The 18,589-nt window shown below is 35.9% G+C and overlaps 1 protein-coding gene across 1 annotated transcript; it reads right to left on the reverse strand.

Annotated features, from left to right (window-relative positions):
- Window positions 1–265: 265 nt before the first annotated feature.
- tmf1 (TATA element modulatory factor 1) lies at window positions 266–16,970 on the reverse strand. Its single transcript, XM_073825604.1, has 17 exons — window positions 16,491–16,970; window positions 12,813–14,131; window positions 10,853–10,956; window positions 10,373–10,499; window positions 10,180–10,285; window positions 9,908–10,050; window positions 8,909–9,075; window positions 8,631–8,787; window positions 8,346–8,438; window positions 7,477–7,633; window positions 7,158–7,350; window positions 7,011–7,080; window positions 5,373–5,465; window positions 4,742–4,864; window positions 4,472–4,627; window positions 4,254–4,379; window positions 266–1,096 (listed from the first exon to the last, which is right to left on the reverse strand). Exons 1-17 carry the CDS (start codon window positions 16,624–16,626, stop codon window positions 956–958), a joined length of 3,411 nt encoding a protein of 1,136 aa, XP_073681705.1. The 5' UTR covers window positions 16,627–16,970; the 3' UTR covers window positions 266–955.
- Window positions 16,971–18,589: the final 1,619 nt, after the last annotated feature.

Raw genomic sequence — 18,589 nt, forward strand, 5'->3', positions numbered from 1 at the left:
ATGATTAATAAAACATTACATTACTATATAATTAAAAATAAAATTAAGCAAATAATATCTACTAATCTTTGAGCATTAACAATTTTAAGCTTGAGGGCAAAGCAGAAATCACCAACAATAATAATGTAATTTGTATTATGTCATTTAAAATCATATAATATCTAACTAATTATTAAACATTAAAAACATTATTAAAGGTGGAAAACAAATGAAGGCAGAGACTAATAACAATAATAAAGCAGGAAAACAAATGGAGTCTGCCCAATACATATCTCTTACTTTATTTACATTTGTGCATTAAACTGATACATTGGGAAGATATCTTACAGTGACATTAGACAGTCCTGACTGTAATTCATGATTTACCGAGATCATATCTCATAGAATATAACAGGTAAAGATTTCCCTGGATCTCCTCATCACTAAAACTCAATCAGCGTGTGATGAGATACAAATGAGTGCAAAACCTGCTTCTAACTTATGAGTACTGAAGGATGTGTGGACTAATTTAGAAAGCATATTTACTTGTTTACAATGTGAAAACACAATCAACAGTAAATCAACTGGTTACCAGTAAGATGTGGTCCAAAGGATGAATGAAGATCAGAGGAAAACAAAGCAATCCATTCATTCTGGTTATAATCCAAACGCATTAAGTCTCACTTCATTGTGCAAATTCAAGTCTTAAGAAACCACCAAACCTAAATACCTACACACGGATAGATAATAATGTAATTTCTTAAACCAAACATGTTTATTAACTGAGAAAAAAAGAATTTCTAATAAAATCCCACAACCGTGAGAGGAATCATATCTTAAATAACTATATCAACGATTCTTAAAATAAGTGGAACCAACTCTTTTCTCAGAATAAAATGCATTTAAATTATTACCAACGCTCTTGAGATGCGAAGCTCTGTTTACAGTCAGTGTGTCAGCCCATCTGCGGTCTCTATTATTTTTGATTTTTTAATAGTTCATCTATTTGTGTTTTATACATGTTCTTCACATCCTCCAGGTCCAGACGCAGCTCTTCTGCCTCCTCTGCCTTCTCTCCATACATCTGCAGAATTGTGTTGTGCCTTTGTTCAAGATCCTGTAATGATCACAAACATCTGGTCAGAATAAAATTCCAGTACCTATTAATGTGCTTATTAGGCAAACTGATCACCTAAGAGACACTATAAAGGAGTTTTTAATGGAATGGAACTCATTATTTTTGTTTGCGTAGCCTCATAAAATTGAGGTTGAACCACTGATCTCACATGGACTATTTTAACAATGTCCTTGCTATATTTCTGGGCCTTGAACGTGGTACAGTTGAAGTCAAAAGTGTAATATACACTAGGGATGTAACGGTATCAAAACTTCACGGTACGGTAATACCTCGGTATGAATGGCACGGTACGGTATTTATTGAATCATTTACAGGAAAAACAAAACTAATGAAGAGACTCGAAAAAAGTGCCAGAAGTGTTTATTAAACAGTTTACATGAACACTGAACATATCAATGGCATACAAATTAGCCATCTATCTGTAAACTTTGAAACAGAAACTTAAATATTTCAATTTTAGTAACAAAAAAATATTAAAGCATGTAAAAAACAGTCAAATCAGTTTAGCTGAATGAGTTGTCTGCTTGAAATAAGACTTTTTTTCTTACCCCATTGGCAGATTATTTAGCTTGTTTTAAACAAAGACTTGTTTTTACTAAAAACAAGAAAATAATTTTTACTTGTCTAGAAAATCCTTCTTGATTTAAGAATTTTTAGATATTTTGGCTGGAAACAAGACAAAATTCTAAGTAAGAAAAGCATTTTTTTTTTTTTTTTGCAGTGCAGTAGGCTCTCATGCCTTTCTTTCGCATTAAATCTTTATTAAAAACAATCCTTTAAAGAACTTTTCTACAGTGCATCTATTATGTTGCCTAGTTTAGCCTCTTTAAAACGGCACCTTTCCTTATTTTAAACCTAGCCAAAAAGCCACGTGTTGACTGTGAAATTTATATGCATTTATGGTACATTCCGTGTCAATCCATGTTAATTTTTACAGTGAACAACGTACTGTAACATTAATTCAGCGCAGCAAGAAATAGACTCTGTGGCGAAACGATCGCTGCACTGCTGCAAAGGCACCGCTTCTAGGACGTACTGCCGGACAGCAACCGCGTGCAGTGTGAACGCTCTAATCCGTTAACATGGGTGCGGAAAAGAATACGTGACGCATACGCACTTCAGACGGAGCAGGTTCGACCATTTCTATCTCTTTTCCTTGCTGCTACAGTCTGTAGCGACAACAGACCGCAAAGGATGATGGCCACGCCTGGGCTGATGGGAAATGTAGTTCCCGCGACCTCCCGTTCGCTCCATTCGCCTGAGCAAACTTTTCTCAGAAGACCTAACGTTTTATCGAGTCATGCGACCACGGTAGTATCGAAAAAATTTGGTATTGCGGTATGACGGTATTTACAATACCGTTACATCCCTAATATACACCCTTCAGAATCTGCAAAATGTTAATTATTTGAGGCATCATACAAAATGCATGTTATTTTTTATTTAGTACTGATAATACGATATTTCACATAGACAAAGACGTTTACATATAGTCCACAAGAAAAAAATAATAGTTGAATTTATAAAATCGACCACGTTCAAAAGTTTACATTCTTGATTCTTAATACTGTGTTGTTATGTGAATGATCCACAGCTGTGTTTTTTTGTTTAGTTTTTTGTTCATGAGTCCCTTGTTTGTCCTGAAGAAAAATCCTTCAGGTCCCACAGTTACTTTAGTTTTTCAGCATTTTTGTGTATTTGAACCCTTTCCAACATTGACGGTTTGATTTTGAGATCCATCTTTTCACACTGAGGACAACTGAGGGACTCATATGCAACTATTACAGAAGGTTCAAACACTCACTGATGCTCCAGAAGGAAACACAATGCATTAAGAGCTGGGGGTGAAAACTTTTGAATGGAATGAAGGTGTACATTTTTCTTATTTTGCCATAATATCTTTTTTCTTTTTCTTTTTTCATTCAGCACTGCCCATCAGAAGCTACAGAAGATGCTGTTTCCCAGACAAAGTAAGTTAAATTTACCCTGATCTTCAAATTCAAATACTGATGCATTGTTTTTCCTTATGAAGCATCAGTGAGCATTTGAACCTTCTGTAATGGACCTTTCTCACATTTCAGAGTTTCTCATAGTGGAAGTTGTCATAGTTGGGTAAATTCAGCGAGCAGTGAATGGGATAGTCCCACAAATATATTTTTTGCATTCCCATTTGCTCAAATAACAAAAGAAACAATTTTCAATCAAAGGAAAACAATTGAGAGACTGGTATCGGCAGTCAGAAAAGAGTCAAATTTGCCGTCCCTCTCATAGACGCAGCATTAGAAACACCCTCACATTAACTAGATTTTTGTAACTTGAGGAAAAGGTTATATAATAGCAATTATAGTGTTATAAAAGTACATACATTTTTCAAAAACCAAAATATGAGTCCCTGAGTTGTCCTCGGTGTGAAAAGATGGATCTCAAAATCATACAGTCATTGTTGGAAAGGGTTCAAATACACAAAAATGCTGAAAATTCAGAGTTTGTGGGACCTGAAGGATTCTTCTTAAGAACAGCGAGCAGTTTAACTGTTCAAGACAAACAAGGGACTCATTAACAACTATCATTTAAACAAAAAAAAACACAGCTTTAGATCATTCAGGTAACAACACAGATTTAAGTGTATGTAAACTTTTGAACAGGGTCATTTTTATAAATTCTACTATTATATTCTCTTGTGGACTACATGTACGTATTTTATGTGAAATATCTTATACAAGTTAGTACTAAATAAAAAAAATAATATACATTTTGTATAAGCTCTCTTATTTTGGTAAAATAATTAACATTTTGAAGATTCTGCAAGGTGTATGTGAACTTTTAACTTCAACCATAGTTGCGTTGCTGTTTATGCAGAGTCAGAAAGCTTTGGGATTTCATCAGATATATCTTAATTTGTGTTTTGATGATAAATGAAGGTCATGAGGGTGAGTAATTATTAATGACATAATTTTCATTTTGGGTGAACTATTCCTTTAAATTGTAGTAATATCTAGTAAAACATTACTCTTTTTACTATACTTTTTGATCAAATAAATGAAGCCTAGATGAGCATAATAAAAACATTATAAAATGACCCGAAACCTTTGAATGATAGTGTTTATATTTTTCAATTATTAAATGCAAATACAACCTTCAGTTGCACTTTCAGTCTAGGGATTTCCTTCACTTTACTGTCCATCTCATCATTCAGATTGGTCAGTCGCACCAGTTCTTCTGCCATCACAGTGCGGCTTCTCTCTAGACTAGCAATCTCCATCTTGAGAATGACCAAAAGAATTAAATTCAAATTAGCACATGAATAAATTACTCATTTAAGAAGATTAATTCTAGCGAAAGGCTGAAGCATACCTGCAGCTGGGCGATCTCGCCCTCTCTGAGTTTGAGCTGAGACTGGAGGCTCTCAATGACACTGGATCCACCACCCAGTCGAGCTGCCTCATATAGGTTAGTCCCACTGATGGACATGGTCATAGTGCTAAAAGAATGGTCAAGAGAATCCTCCTGCTGGAAAAAAAAAACATGACCACAGAAGCCAGGTGAAGTGATTTGTGAGATATTTTGAAGGATAAAAGATTCACTGCATCTGAATAAATCTGGACAGGGGTGAGATGAACATACCTGTGAGAAAAGGGAGGAAGGTAAGCCAGCATGCTCAGCCCCACTAACAGAACTGGAGCGGGATAGTGAAGGAGTGGAAGACGCTGGAGCATCCGTCACAGACAGACTTAGAGACTTCCTCTCCTGATGAAACAAAAATAGAGACTAGTTGGTTTTATTCCACTCAAAACTGTCTAGTGTGATAAAAAAAAGTTGATTTTGGACTCTGTTTAAAAAGGTTAAAGGGACTGTTTACCCAAAAACGAAATTCTGTCATTAATTACTTACCCTTGTGCGTTCCAAACTCGTAAGACCACAAATTAAGATAGTTTTGATGAAAATTTTGAGCTTTTTAAATAAAGACGGACAAAAAGTATTCTTGTAGCTTCATAAAATTACGGTTCAACCACTGATGTCACATTTTATTTTATCAATGTCCTTACTACCTTTCTAGGCCATTTGAACGTTGCCATTACGTAATTTGTGTTCTGATGATAAACAAAGGTGTTACGGGTTTGGAACGACATGAGGGTGAATATTAATGACAGAATTTTCATTTTTGAGTGAACTATCCCTTTAAGCAATTTCGGGTCAAACATTAATTAAGCAGATTCATAACAGAACAACAGATTCTGGTCTTTTCATGCCAAACCTTTTCTTTAAGGGCCTCTTGTGCAAGGTAACATTTCTTCTTCTCCTGCTCCACCTTCATTTTCTCCATTTCCAATTGGTTGGTGAGTAGCAACTGAAAAGGACCAAATAATACAGAAATTGAGAATACAATTGAGCATGCACAGTGCCTTGCGAAATTATTCATACCCCTTCATTTTTTCACATTTTGTTATGTTGCTGCCTTATGTTAAACTACTTTAAATTACTTTTTTCCCCACATCAATCTACACTCCCTACTCCATAACGGCAAAGCAAAAAATAGGTTTTTAACATTTGTGCAAATTTATTCAAAATAAAAAACTGAAATAAGTACATTGCATAAGTATTCATACCCTTTTCTGGGACACTCGAAATTAAGCTCAGGAGCATTCATATTGCTTCTAGATGTTACTACACTTCGAGTGGAGTTAAACTGTGGCAAATTCATTTGAATGAGTATGATTTAGAAAGGCACACACCTCTCAGAAAAGGTCTAACAGCTGAAAATGCATATCAGAGCAAAAAACATGTCCTGAGGTCAAGATAACTGCCTGTAGAGCTCAGTGACAGACTTGTGTTAAGGCAATGAGTCAAAGAGTTCAGAAAAAAATCTGCTGCATTGAAGGTTCACAGAAGCATTATCCATAATGGAAGACGATTGGAACAACTAGGACTCTAGAAAATGTCTGACAGAGCTTGAGAGGTGAAAAGGTGAGGCAAAGAATGGCAGATAATTGCCAAATGCAGATGTGCAAAGCTTGTCACATCATACCCAAAAAGACTTGAGGCTGTAAAGGTGCTTCAACTATGTACTGAGTTAAGGGTATGAATACTTATGCAATGTACTTATTTCAGTGTTTTATTTTTAATAAATTTGTAAAATTTACACTCCATACACCATAATAATGACAAAGCAAAAATCAGATTTGCAAATTTTACAAATTTATTAAAAATAAAACTGTACATAAGCACATAAGTTCTTTTTGGGTATGATGTGACAAGCTTTGCACATCTGCATTTGGCAATGATCTGCCATTCTTTGCCTCACCTTTTCACCTCTCAAGCTCTGTCAGACATTTTCTAGAGTCCTAGTTGTTCCAATCATCTTCCATTATGGATAATGCTTCTGTGAACCTTCAATACAGCAGATTTTTTTCTGAACTCTTCCCTAGATCATTGCCTTAACGCAAGTCTGTCACTGAGCTCTACAGGCAGTTATCTTGACCTCAGGACTTGGTTTTTGCTCTGATATGCATTTCAGCCGTTAGACCTTTTCTGAGAGGTGTGTGCCTTTCTAAATCATACTCATTCAAATGAATTTGCCACAGTTTAACTCCACTCGAAGTGTAGTAACATCTTGAAGCAATATGAATGCTCCTGAGCTGAATTTCAAGTGTCCCAGAAAAGGGTATGAATACTTATGCTACGGGATCTTTTCAGTTTTTTATTTTGAATAAATTTGCAAAAATGTTAAAAACCTATTTTTTGCTTTCCCATTATGGAGTAGGGAGTGTAGACTGATGTGGGAAAAAAAGTAATTTAAAGTAGTTTAACATAAGGCAGCAACATAACAAAATGTGAAAAAAATGAAGGGGTATGAATAATTTCGTGTTTTCATACAGTGTTTACCAAACAATACCTTTTCCTTCTTGCCCTCTTCCAATACTCGACCATGTTCTCCTTTAAGATTCTCCAGCTCTACACGTTCCCTACACATACAGAAATCACTCCTGAGTACCGTCACATACAATGGCAGCTTCTTTTTCAATTTATACACATCTCCTACCTGCTTAAGTCATCCTCTAGTTTTTCCCGCCGCATCCTCTCTGCATCCAGCTGTCCCTGTAGACGTCCCTTCTCCTGCCTCAACAGGGAAGTCTGAGATTCTAAAGATGCTATCTGCGCTCGGATGGCTAGCAGCTCCTCTGTAGCCGAACGCTCTTTCTCTACGGAAACAGCAAGCTGGGCTTGTGCTTCAGCTGAGAAGGGAGAATGACAAGTGGAAACATTTGGACAATGTCATATGTTGTTTATTGTTTAAAAACAACAGATTGAAGCAAATGACATATGCCACCGGGACTCAGTCAAAACCCTGCATGTCTCACCTAAGCGGTCAGATATGTTCTTCTCTAGTTTTTCCCATGATGCTGTCTGGGCCCCAAGCGAGGCCTGGAGGTTCTCTATCTGTCGAAGAAGCGGCCGTGTTGCTGATGTAACACTTTGACTTAGTTCCTGGTTTCTGGTCTCCGCTTCTTGTAACCTCTGTTGAAGAGCAAAAATACAGCAAAACCTTCACTGACACCACCATTCAGAAGTTTGGTATCGACAAGAATTTTTTTGTTGTCAAAAATACAGTAAGAACAGTACTATTGTGAAATATTATTACAATTTAAAATAACTTTTTTTCTATTTTACTCCAGTCCTTCAGAAATCATTCTAACATACTGATATGGTGCTAAAAATAAGTTCTTATTATTGTCAATTCTGATAACAGTTGTGCTGCTAAATATTTTTGTAAACGGTTATCATTTTTTCAGGACTCTTTGATGAATATGACGTTAAAAAGAAGCATTTATTTGAAATAAAAATTGTTAGTAGCATTACACTTTGTCACTTGATTAATTTAATGTGTCCTAGCTAAACTAATTATTTCTTAAAAAATATAAAAAATATTATTTTCTTTTAAAAATCTGACACTTTTGAACAGTAGGGCACATATTTAATTTATATAAAAATTATGTAGCTAAAAGTATAAAAAAAAAAAAATAGTTAATTACTTGAATTTTTTATACCTCTGGGGTGTTTAGAGATAATAAAATTAGTCTTTTATTCTCTAAATCAGGGAGACACTTCTTTTAACAGATTATGAGCATATAGGACTGTGCCTTTAAAAGTCAAGGTATCTATACAACAGCTGACATGAAATAAACAGTGCAATAATTCCTCTAAGCAGGAAGTAAGGCGCTCCAGTTACCTGCTGCAACTCACTGATCTCTTCCCTCAGGTAATCTTCCTTCTTGGCCTGCTGCTGCTCAGCTCTCTGTATAGCCAGCCTCAGATCTGCCACCTCAACATAAAAAAATCAAAGTCACAAAGAGGCACAAAAGCTAACATTTGGAGATTAATCAGCCATTTAAATAAGGCATGTGCAAAAACAGGTAGATGAGTAAACAGAATACAGTACACAAAATTCCTCAAAATAGCAATATAATATCATAATAACAGAGTACAATTAAAAACAATAATTTTAATACCAAACCTGATTGGCCAGTGCCTCTTGCTGCAAGCGGGACTCTTCTTGAACTTTCTCCAAAGCCAGACTCAGCTCTTCTTTCGCCTGTACCTCTCTGCTCAGTGCTAGTTCCTGGGCTTCACTATCCTTGCTGGCATTGGCCTTGTGCAGCTCTGCTAGCTCTCTAAAGGATGAAAAATGAATACAAAATTAAACTGGAAGAGACCACGACCCAAATGGCAGTGATAATGGGAGAGTGAATGAGTGTGTATAAGCATGAAGTTGAGTGTGAGGTGTTTATTTACTTGTAGGAGCTGTCGAGGGCTGCTTGCAAACTGCGGTTCTTTTCCTGAAGCTCTTCGCTGCTGGTCTGCAGTTTACTTAATTCCTTCTCCTGACACTCCACCACAGCATTCAGCTTCTTGATGTTCTCTCTGTGCTGCTTTTCGACTTCTTCTTTACCATCCAAAACCTGCGATTAACAATGTGCAAACCTCAGCATTCTCTTCATGTTACTGATATTTGATATAAATAAAACTGTTCACCAAAAACTGAACATTTCCTGTAACAGATTTTAAAAAAAGTATCATTACATCACTTGCTCACCAACAGATCCTCTGAAGTGAATGGGTACTGTCAGAACTAGAGTCCAAACAGCTGATGAAAACATCACAATAATCCACAAGTAATTCAGTTAAGGTACAGTCAACAGTTTTGAGAAACAAAAAGCTGCACGTTTATAAAAAACAAATCTATCATTAATGCATTTTAAATTTAAACCGTTGCTTCTGGACAAAATATTTTCACTGAAGGAAGTACTTTTATGGATACAGGACTAGGATTTTTAATTGTTTGAAGTTAAAAACATAATAATGGAATTGATGGACTGGATTTCTTGTGGACTACTGCGATGTTTCTATCAGCTGTTTGGACTCTTATTCTGATGGCACCCATTTACTGCAGAGGACCCATTGGTGAGCAACTGATGTAATGCTAAATTTCTCCAAGTCTGTCCTGATGAAGAAACAAACATCTACATAATGGAATTTGGAATGGAGGTAGTACATTTTTATCAAATTTTCATTTTGGGGTAAACTATTCCTCGTGCTTTGGTTGATGTCTTATGCAGGGTCAGAAAGTTCTCAGATTTCATGAAAAATATCTTAATTTGTGTACTGAAGATGAACAAAGGTCTTACAGGTTTAGAACAACATGGGGGTAAGAAATTATTGACAGAATTTTGATTTTTGGGTGAACTATCCCTTTAAACAACACAGCTTTGAACTGTAGGTTGTGTCTCTGACCTGCTGCAAGTGCTTTAGTTCTTCTTCCTGTTCCTTCAGTTTTTTGGTCTGTTTGGTGATCTGTCCATCACTCTCTCTCTCTTTCACACGCAGTTTCTTTATGATGTTGGAGTGCTGCAACTGTTGCTTGGACAGTTTCTCACCTAATCAAAAGGAAACAAGAAAACAAACATCCTTAACACTGACCCACATTCTTTCAGTAAAAGTTTTAATCTTGATATAATCACCCTAATCAATGTGAATATTTACTTTAATAAGCCTAGACGACTCACCTTCTTCAAGAAGCTCTCGGATCTGTTCCTCTTTCTCTTTTATCAGTTCCAAAGTCTCATTTGACTTCAACCTGCTTGCCAGTTCTTCTCTAAGGCCCTTAATTTCCTGTAATCAAGACAAATGAAGCAATTAATTGCAAAATAAAACTGGGGTTTTAAGAATGATATAAATTATTTAAAAAAATACTGATACCTTTTTGGCAATGTCTCTCTCCTTGCAGGCAAGCTGAGCTTTCCTCTCAGCTTCAGCTATACGCTGAGTGAACTCATCTTTTAGAGACTGTACAGTAGAGGTTTCTTCCTTCAAGCTGATCATTTCACTGGGAAACAAAGGTATTGTTAACTAATTGTAAACATCCAGTGGAGTGAAGTGACTTATAAATAAACACCATAAACATGCCAGACTACACCCAATTTAAGAGAACAATCTATACAATAATACATGGTTTCATTTTTAATGCTATTTACATCCTAAAAGGTGTGGAAGGTTTTTATTTGCTAATCCCTTTAACTGCCAACAGTATGTGAACAGAGCGTCCAGTTTTTTACAAGCTGTGTAAATATTATTGCTGCCTCCACCTGTTTCTATGCCCTAGTTAGCTATTGCAGACATTTGTCATTCAAGAAAACACAACGGCAGATTGTTTTCTGGAGCACAGGTTCTACAACTCACTCTTTGAGATTGTCACACTCTTCTTCAAGTCTGGCCTTGTCTTTACTGACCACGAGCAACTGTGTTTCTCTCTTCTCTAGTCGGCTAGAGAGCTCCTCGATAATCTGTGGAGATGAGGAAAAAGAACAGAACAGAAATTCCATGACACATACAAAAAAATACATAAATGCATTATTCAGCAAAAAATATAATTAATGTTGATTTAAAAAAAAAAATTATCATGTTACTAAATATCTCTATTTCAAATAAATGCTGTTCTTTTTAATTTCCTATTCATCAAAGAATACTGAAAACTATAGAAGCCTGTTTTCGCCACTGATTACTGATTACCGACTTTTTATCTCACAATTCTGACTTTTTTCTAGCAATTGCATGTTTATATCTCAAAATGTCACAATTTTGACTTTTTTCTCACAATTGCAAGTTCATATCTCACAATTCTGACTTTTTTCTCGCAATTCTGCCCTCTTAATTATGGAGGAAAAAAGTCACAATTGAGTTTATTATTAAAAAGGTCAGATTTGCAATTTTATATTATGCAATTCTGATTTTTTTTTTTTTTTGCAGTACTGCGAGTTTATTTCTCAGAATTGCAAGTTTATGTCTCCGAATTCTGACTTTATAACTCAAAATCGCGAGAAAAAAGTCAGATTTTTTAGATGAAAAGTTGCAATTACCTTTTTTTTTCAGTGGCAGAAATGGGCTTCCATAGAAAACTAATGTATTACAATTTCCACAAAAATATTAAGCTTCACAACTCATTTCAACACATAAATATAAGTATAATAATAGGAGGAAATGTTTCTTGAGCACCATATGAGCATATCTGATGTCTGAAAAATCATGTGACACTGAAGACTTAAAGGAACACCCCACTTTTTTTGGAAATAGGCTCATTCTCCAGCTCCCCCTGAGTTAATAAGTTGAGTTTTACTGTTTTGAAATCCATTCAGCCGTTCTCCTGTTCTGGCGATATCACTTTTAGCATAGCTTAGCATAGATCATTGAATCCTATTAGACCAATAGCATCGCGTTCAAAAATGACCAACGAGTTTCCATATTTGTCCTATTTAAAACTTGACTCTTCTGTAGTTATATCGTGTACTAAGACCGGTGGAAAATGTCAAGATGCGATTTTCTAGGCCGATAATATTAGGAACTACACTTCCATTCCGGTGTAATAGTCAAGGAAGTTTGCTGCCGTAATATGGCCGAAGCAGGCGCAGTAATATCATGCAGCACATCGCAGCACAACGTGACCAACTGCATGCACAGAGAGCGTTCCTAGTTGGAAGTTACCTAGCTGGGAACTAATTTCAGGCGCTGATATTACTGCGCCTTCTGCGTCCATATTACAGCAGCAAACTTCTTTGACTATTACACCAGAATGGGAGTGGAGTTCCTAATATTATCGGCCTAGAAAATCGCATCTTTACATTTTCCGCCAGTCTTAGTACACGATATAACTACAGAAGAGTCAAGTTTTAAATAGGACAAATATCGAGACTCGTTGGTCATTTTTGAACGCGATGCTATTGGTCTAATAGGATTCAATGATCTATGCTAAGCTATGCTAAAAGTGATATCGCCAGAACAGGAGAACGGCTGAATGGATTTCAAAACGGTAAAAATCAGCGTATTAATTCGGGGGGAGTTGGAGAATGAGCCTATTTCCAAAAAAAGTGGAGTGTTCCTTTAAGTAATGATGTTGAAAATTGTACTTTGCCATCACAGGAATAAGTTACAATATTGTAAATTAAAAAATTTTAAATGTATTGAATTGTAATAACATTTAACAATATTACCGCTTTTACTGTATTTTTGATTAAATAAACATGATGGGCATTGAGAGTTTAAAAAAAAATTAAAAATCTTACCAGACACTACTTTTAAACAGTAGTGTATATATAAAAATTAAATCATATTATATTTCTTTCATTATTTCATTAATTAATCCAACCTTTTGGAGCTCAGAAATCTGACAGGGTGAATCTCCTTGTTTCTCCTTAGTACTTTGTGATATTACAGTTTCATTCACATCAGTTTTTTGGCTGGTCAGTGTGAGGTCCGTTTCAGGTTCCTGGTCACCTTCCTGCAGCTCATCTGTCTGCTCACAGTTTACCGGCGTTGCACTGCGGCCACTTTCCTCCATCTCATTATCATCCAGCGACTGGTCATTCACTGACTCAGTCATAACCTCCTCTTCCTCTTGTTTGGTCTGTGGCGCTGACTGAACAGGACCAGGCAAATGTCCAGCCGTGATGGAAGCTAAGGTGCGGTTGCCCGGGATCTCATCATCAGAATTCACTTCACTGACACTACGGCTGTCCAACGACTGCACGCTAAACGAGTCAATGCGCTCAAAGGCGTCAGACGAGGAGCCACAGCTTTCAGTAAGTTTAGGGTATTCGTCCAGACGAGGGAAGTCGGCGCATGTTGAAGCGGAAAGCAGTTGGAAAGAGCCTTGCATTAGGTGCAGACCAGCTTTAGCCTCTGCGTTCTCCTGTCTGGAGCTGGCTGAGCTCTCGCTTAGCACACTCTCATGGTCCAAAACCTCTATGTCGCTGGTAGTGGAAGTACCAGAAGAGAAGGCACTAACAGGGGGAGAGGGGGTGTCGCTTTGTCTGTCCTCTGATTTAGCGTCTTTGGATTCTAACAGGATTTCTTTAGGAGGGACAGGCAAAGTTTTTACTGAATTTTTGGTCTCAATGCTCAAGGCTGGTTCAAACACACCAACAGATTCAACCTCTGAGGAGGATAAAGGTACATTTGTAAGTGTGACTTCTGAAGGTAAAACCAAACCATCTGTCTCTGTCTGGTCCTCGACAGTCTCCTGTTCGGTAGTTTGCTCCGGTGCAATGACCGGAGCTGGAACGACCAGTTCAGGTTGTGACTGCTCATCTGCCGAGAATGAATTTTGCTCCGAAAGCTCTGTCCCAGTTGGCTTTATCTCTATAGTTTCCTGGCTGCTGCTTGTACTGAGGTCTGTCTGACCTTGTGCATCACTGACATCAAGCTCCTTCTCCTTTGCTGCTTTGTCCCGGATTCTGCGGTTCGACTTAGCAGGTGGCACAGACACCACTTTAGTGTTGCCTAGAGTTTGCGTATCACCATGAGGCAGAAAGGCACTGAAAAAATCCTCGGATTCGTCAACCACAGTCCATGTGACAGGTTTAGTAATGGCCTCAGATGATGGAGGGAGAGTTTTGGTATGTTCCTCAGAGGGAGAGTTCCACTGGTTCATACCCCATCCTGTTGATACCGGCTTGCCTGGAGCATCTGGAAAAAAAATTGAGATAGTTCAGCCAAAAGTCAAGTCAAATTTAATCCTACTGCATTTAGTGTGTACAGCTGAGCTTCCATTTACCACAGTTAAGGATTTCTATGCTTGTACAATGATCAGTGTTTATATATGGGCCATTCTACAGAATTGGTGCAAACTGCTGTCCCACAACCAAAAATCATATTTAAATAACCATTTAATGATTCAAATCTTAGATGTTTACTAAGATCCTTCGATTATCTACTGAAGCCCATAATAATTTTTAAAATGTCAGTAAGCTTAATATATATATATATATATATATATATATATATATATATAAAAATCATCATTTATTGGGTACTTTCGAATAGGAGGAATAGGATAGATTTCAACTTATGAAAACAATACTGAAAACATTGAACAGTGTATGTTTTATTCTATTGGCTGAGGCTGATTTTAACTACACCCCTACATTTATGATCAGCAAATATTTATGTATCCCTCTCTCTCATAGCTCAGGGAAATAAACTATTTTTTACAACAGTTATGCACATTTTTAGTATTTTAATGCGTTTTAGTATGTGGGTTAAAATTCTGTAATGTGATGTAAAAATGTGCAGTAACGACTGAAACATGGGATGTTTTGTCAAAAATAAAGTATGCTGAATTATCAACTAAGATGTTATGATAGCGTTTGGTTTCATGTATATTCAAACTACTTAATCCTTAACTTTGAATTTAGTGCAATCAACTTTTTGACTTTTACAAAGAAAAATTGTATTCAGAATACAACAGATCTCATAAATCACACTTAAATTAAAATTATTATTGATTTTCCTTTGAAAACTATTTAATAAAACAGAAAAAATATATTTACAAGGAAGATGTAAGCAAAATCTTAATATGAGCAATATACCCTCCTTATTAAGTTATATTACTGTGTTTTGGTAGTGACAAATACTCCAAAACTTTCTGAAAATACAATATGAGAATTTACTGCACAACTAGAAATGTGTACCTTGGACATTATACAATTTGCTGACATACAAAAATTGTGGGAAAAGACACCTTTTTTTCAAAACATTTCCAACTCTGACTTTGAACCAATTCTGTAGAATGGCCCATATATAAATAAAAGCTTACATTAAATCTGTTCCATCATATCAGAAGACTTGGTTTAAACTGCTCCTTAAAAGTTTTGGTTAAGTGGGCTTTTAATAGACTTTCATCTGTGTTTCAAAGAGTCTTGTGGGTTTGGAATGACATGATGGTGAGACAGTTGACGACAATTTTCATTTTTGGGTACCCTGTCTTTTTAAAAGCATCTTCATAACCAAATAAATAAAGCATAAAGCTACTGAATCAAACATCTCTTTTTTTATTAAGCATAACTCTATTGTATTCTTTTGTAGTGGCTTTATGTGGTTTCAGGTTCCTTCTTGGAAATTCAAATTAAGTTCATTTGTATAGTGCTTTTCACAGTACATCTTATTTCAAGTAGCTTCACGTAAAATGCATGCTTGGAAGTTACAATCAGAAAGTATTCTGTAATTATTATGTGCAAGTTTACATAGACCTTGCAGAATCTGCAAAACATTAATTATTTTACCAATATAAGAGGGATCATAGAAAAATGCATGTAATTTTTTTATTTAGTACTGACATGAATAAGATATTCCGCATAAAAGTTGTTTACATATAGTTCACATATAGTTACATTTTCACCCCCCGGCTCTTAATGCATAGTGTTTCCTTCTAAAGCATCAGTGAGTGTTTGAACCTTCTGTAATAGTTGCATATGAGTCCTTCAGTTGTCCTCAGTGTCAAAAAAGGGATCTCAAAATCCTCTTATTTTGATAATTAACATTTTGCAGATTCTGCAAGGTGCATGTAAACTTTTGACTTCAAATGTACCTAAAAGACTATATGAGCTGGTTAGTTAGTATTTGGTTAAGCAGACACAATTAACAATGTCAATGATTGCAGCTTGCAACTGTAATGATTACAATATAAGGATAATATTTGGTGGTTTGTACATTGATCTAAGGCCTACAAAGAAAATAAGTTTTAGGTTTGCTTTGGTTTGTGATTCTGTTTGAATAATTAGGCTGTAAAGACGTCAGTGTTGTTTTTTAGTTATGTGGGAGGTTTTCCATGTGAGTTTATTCAAGCTATCTGGTGGGATATGAATCATTAAAATAAGTATGTATGGGACTGAAAGAATGCATCATACCACTATGTTATGTTGAAGCCCAACAGTTGTCACTGCTAATTCACCTTGCACGGTCAATCACCTGTCTGTCGTCGTTTCATGTCAAGTTAACCTATACATAAAGTTAACCAGTTAACCAATTAACCAATATCTAAACTTACCAGTAATGGTCTGACCGGCCGAGTCACCCCACTGGTCCTCTTCTTTAATATCCAGAACTCTGTCGATGGATTTCTGAGCAGATGTCAGAGCTTGTTTAGCAAAACTCGACAGATGAGACGCGTTGAACCAACTCATATTGCTTGACAGCTCAGTGAAGGTCTAACGTTACATGAAACACAACATTATTGAAAGCATGGCAAATAAGAGCAGGTTTATTCCACACTAAGAGCCGGAGCAAGTTGGTTGTGTTTATCTCTTAGGCCGCTGTCCACATTAGCTTGGCGGCTAATTCTGCTCGCAAAACAACTGACAATTAGCTGACAGTTGTCATAATCCAATGCTAAAATGAAAGTCCATCATATAAATAAAGAAACGACGGACTGAGCGACATTTCTATTCTCTATAGGCCTCTGAATTGGACTTGTACGCATTGTTTTGCTTCGGTTTCCTCTGGCAGCTCGAGAACTACTTCCCATCCACGTAGCATCAACAAAGCCGCATCAACCTATGCAAGTGACGTCAGGGACACGTCACCAATGTCTACAGTACAATTATTTTTTAATTAAATAATTTATTATATAGTACACTATAACTATATTTGAAGTTATATACCACTGATGTAAACGAAAGTGTCACTTTTCAGTTGAAACCTCTGAAATATTATTTTACTAAAACATAAAAGCTGACTGAATACACTTAAACTCAAAGGCATTAAAGGAGTAGTTCACTTTCAGAACAAAAATTTACAGATAATGTACTCACCTCCTTGTCATCCAAGATGTTCATGTCTTTCTTTCTTCAGTCGTAAGGAAATGTGTTTTTTGAGGAAAGCATTTCAGGATTTCTCTCCATATAATGAACTTCTATGGTGCCCCCGAGTTTGAACTTCCAAAACGCAGCTTCAAAGGGCTCTAAACCATTACAGCCGAGGAAAAAAGGGTCTTATCTAGCAAAACAATCAGTTATTTTCTTTAAAAAAATTACAATTTATATACTTTTAAACCTCAAATGCTCTTCTTGTCTAGCTCTGTTTGTACTCTGTGTAGAGATTAAAAAGTATATAAATTGTAAATGTTTTTTTGAAAATAACCGATCGTTTCGCTAGATAAGACCCTTCTTCCTCGGCTGGGATCATTTAGAGCCCATTGAAGCTGCATTTAAACTGCATTTTGGAAGATCAAACTCGGGGGCACCATAGAAGTCCATTATATGGAGAGAAATCCTGAAATGTTTTCTTCAAAAAACATAATTTCTTTACAACTGAAGAAAGAAAGACATGAACATCTTGGATGACAATGGAGTGAGTATACATTATCTGTAAATTTTTGTTCTGAAAGTGAACTACTCCTTCAAGTGTATTACTGTAAACACGTCTTCTGAGTCAGACTTGAACAGGTGTTTATTGCTTTTAAAAGTGGGACACCACTCTGGTTTTACTAAAAAGTTTTAACAAATAAACATTTTAAATTAATATTGGGTTAAAAAAACATTTTTGAAAATAACCTACGTTTTCCTAAATAAAGTGAATATGAATCGAAATTCTTGTATTAATAAAATGTGTTACTGAAATTAATATTAATTGAAATTATTGCTTTGATATTTTACTTAAAGAAGTTCACTTCCAGAACAAAAATGTATAGATCATTTACTCACCCCCTTGTCATGCAAGATGTTCATGTCTTTCTTTCTTCAGTGGTAAAGAAAGGAAAACATTTCAAGATTTCTCTCCATATAGTGGACTTCTATGGTGCCCCCGAGTTCCCAGTCAAGGAATAAGGGTCTTACTGTATCTATCGAAACCGAGCGAAACGATCGGTTATTTTCTCCCAAAAAAATGCACTTTGTCAATTAACATTGTTAATAAATCATACTATGTACAGACAAGGCAAAAAGGAAAGGAAAAAGCTTAATGTGGTTTAATACATTAAAACATGTTTTTAAAAGACCAAACTAAAGTTTTATTAATATTAAGATTTATTAATATTGTTTACTGAGTTTGGTCATTTAAAAGCACTGTTTTAATGCATTAAACCACATTAAGCTTTTTCCTTGGAAGGGGAACGTTTAACAGTAATTAAACACATTGCGTTATTATTAT

This window comes from Garra rufa, chromosome 20 (genome assembly GCF_049309525.1).
Source record: "Garra rufa chromosome 20, GarRuf1.0, whole genome shotgun sequence".
Classification (NCBI taxonomy): Eukaryota; Metazoa; Chordata; class Actinopteri; order Cypriniformes; family Cyprinidae; genus Garra; species Garra rufa.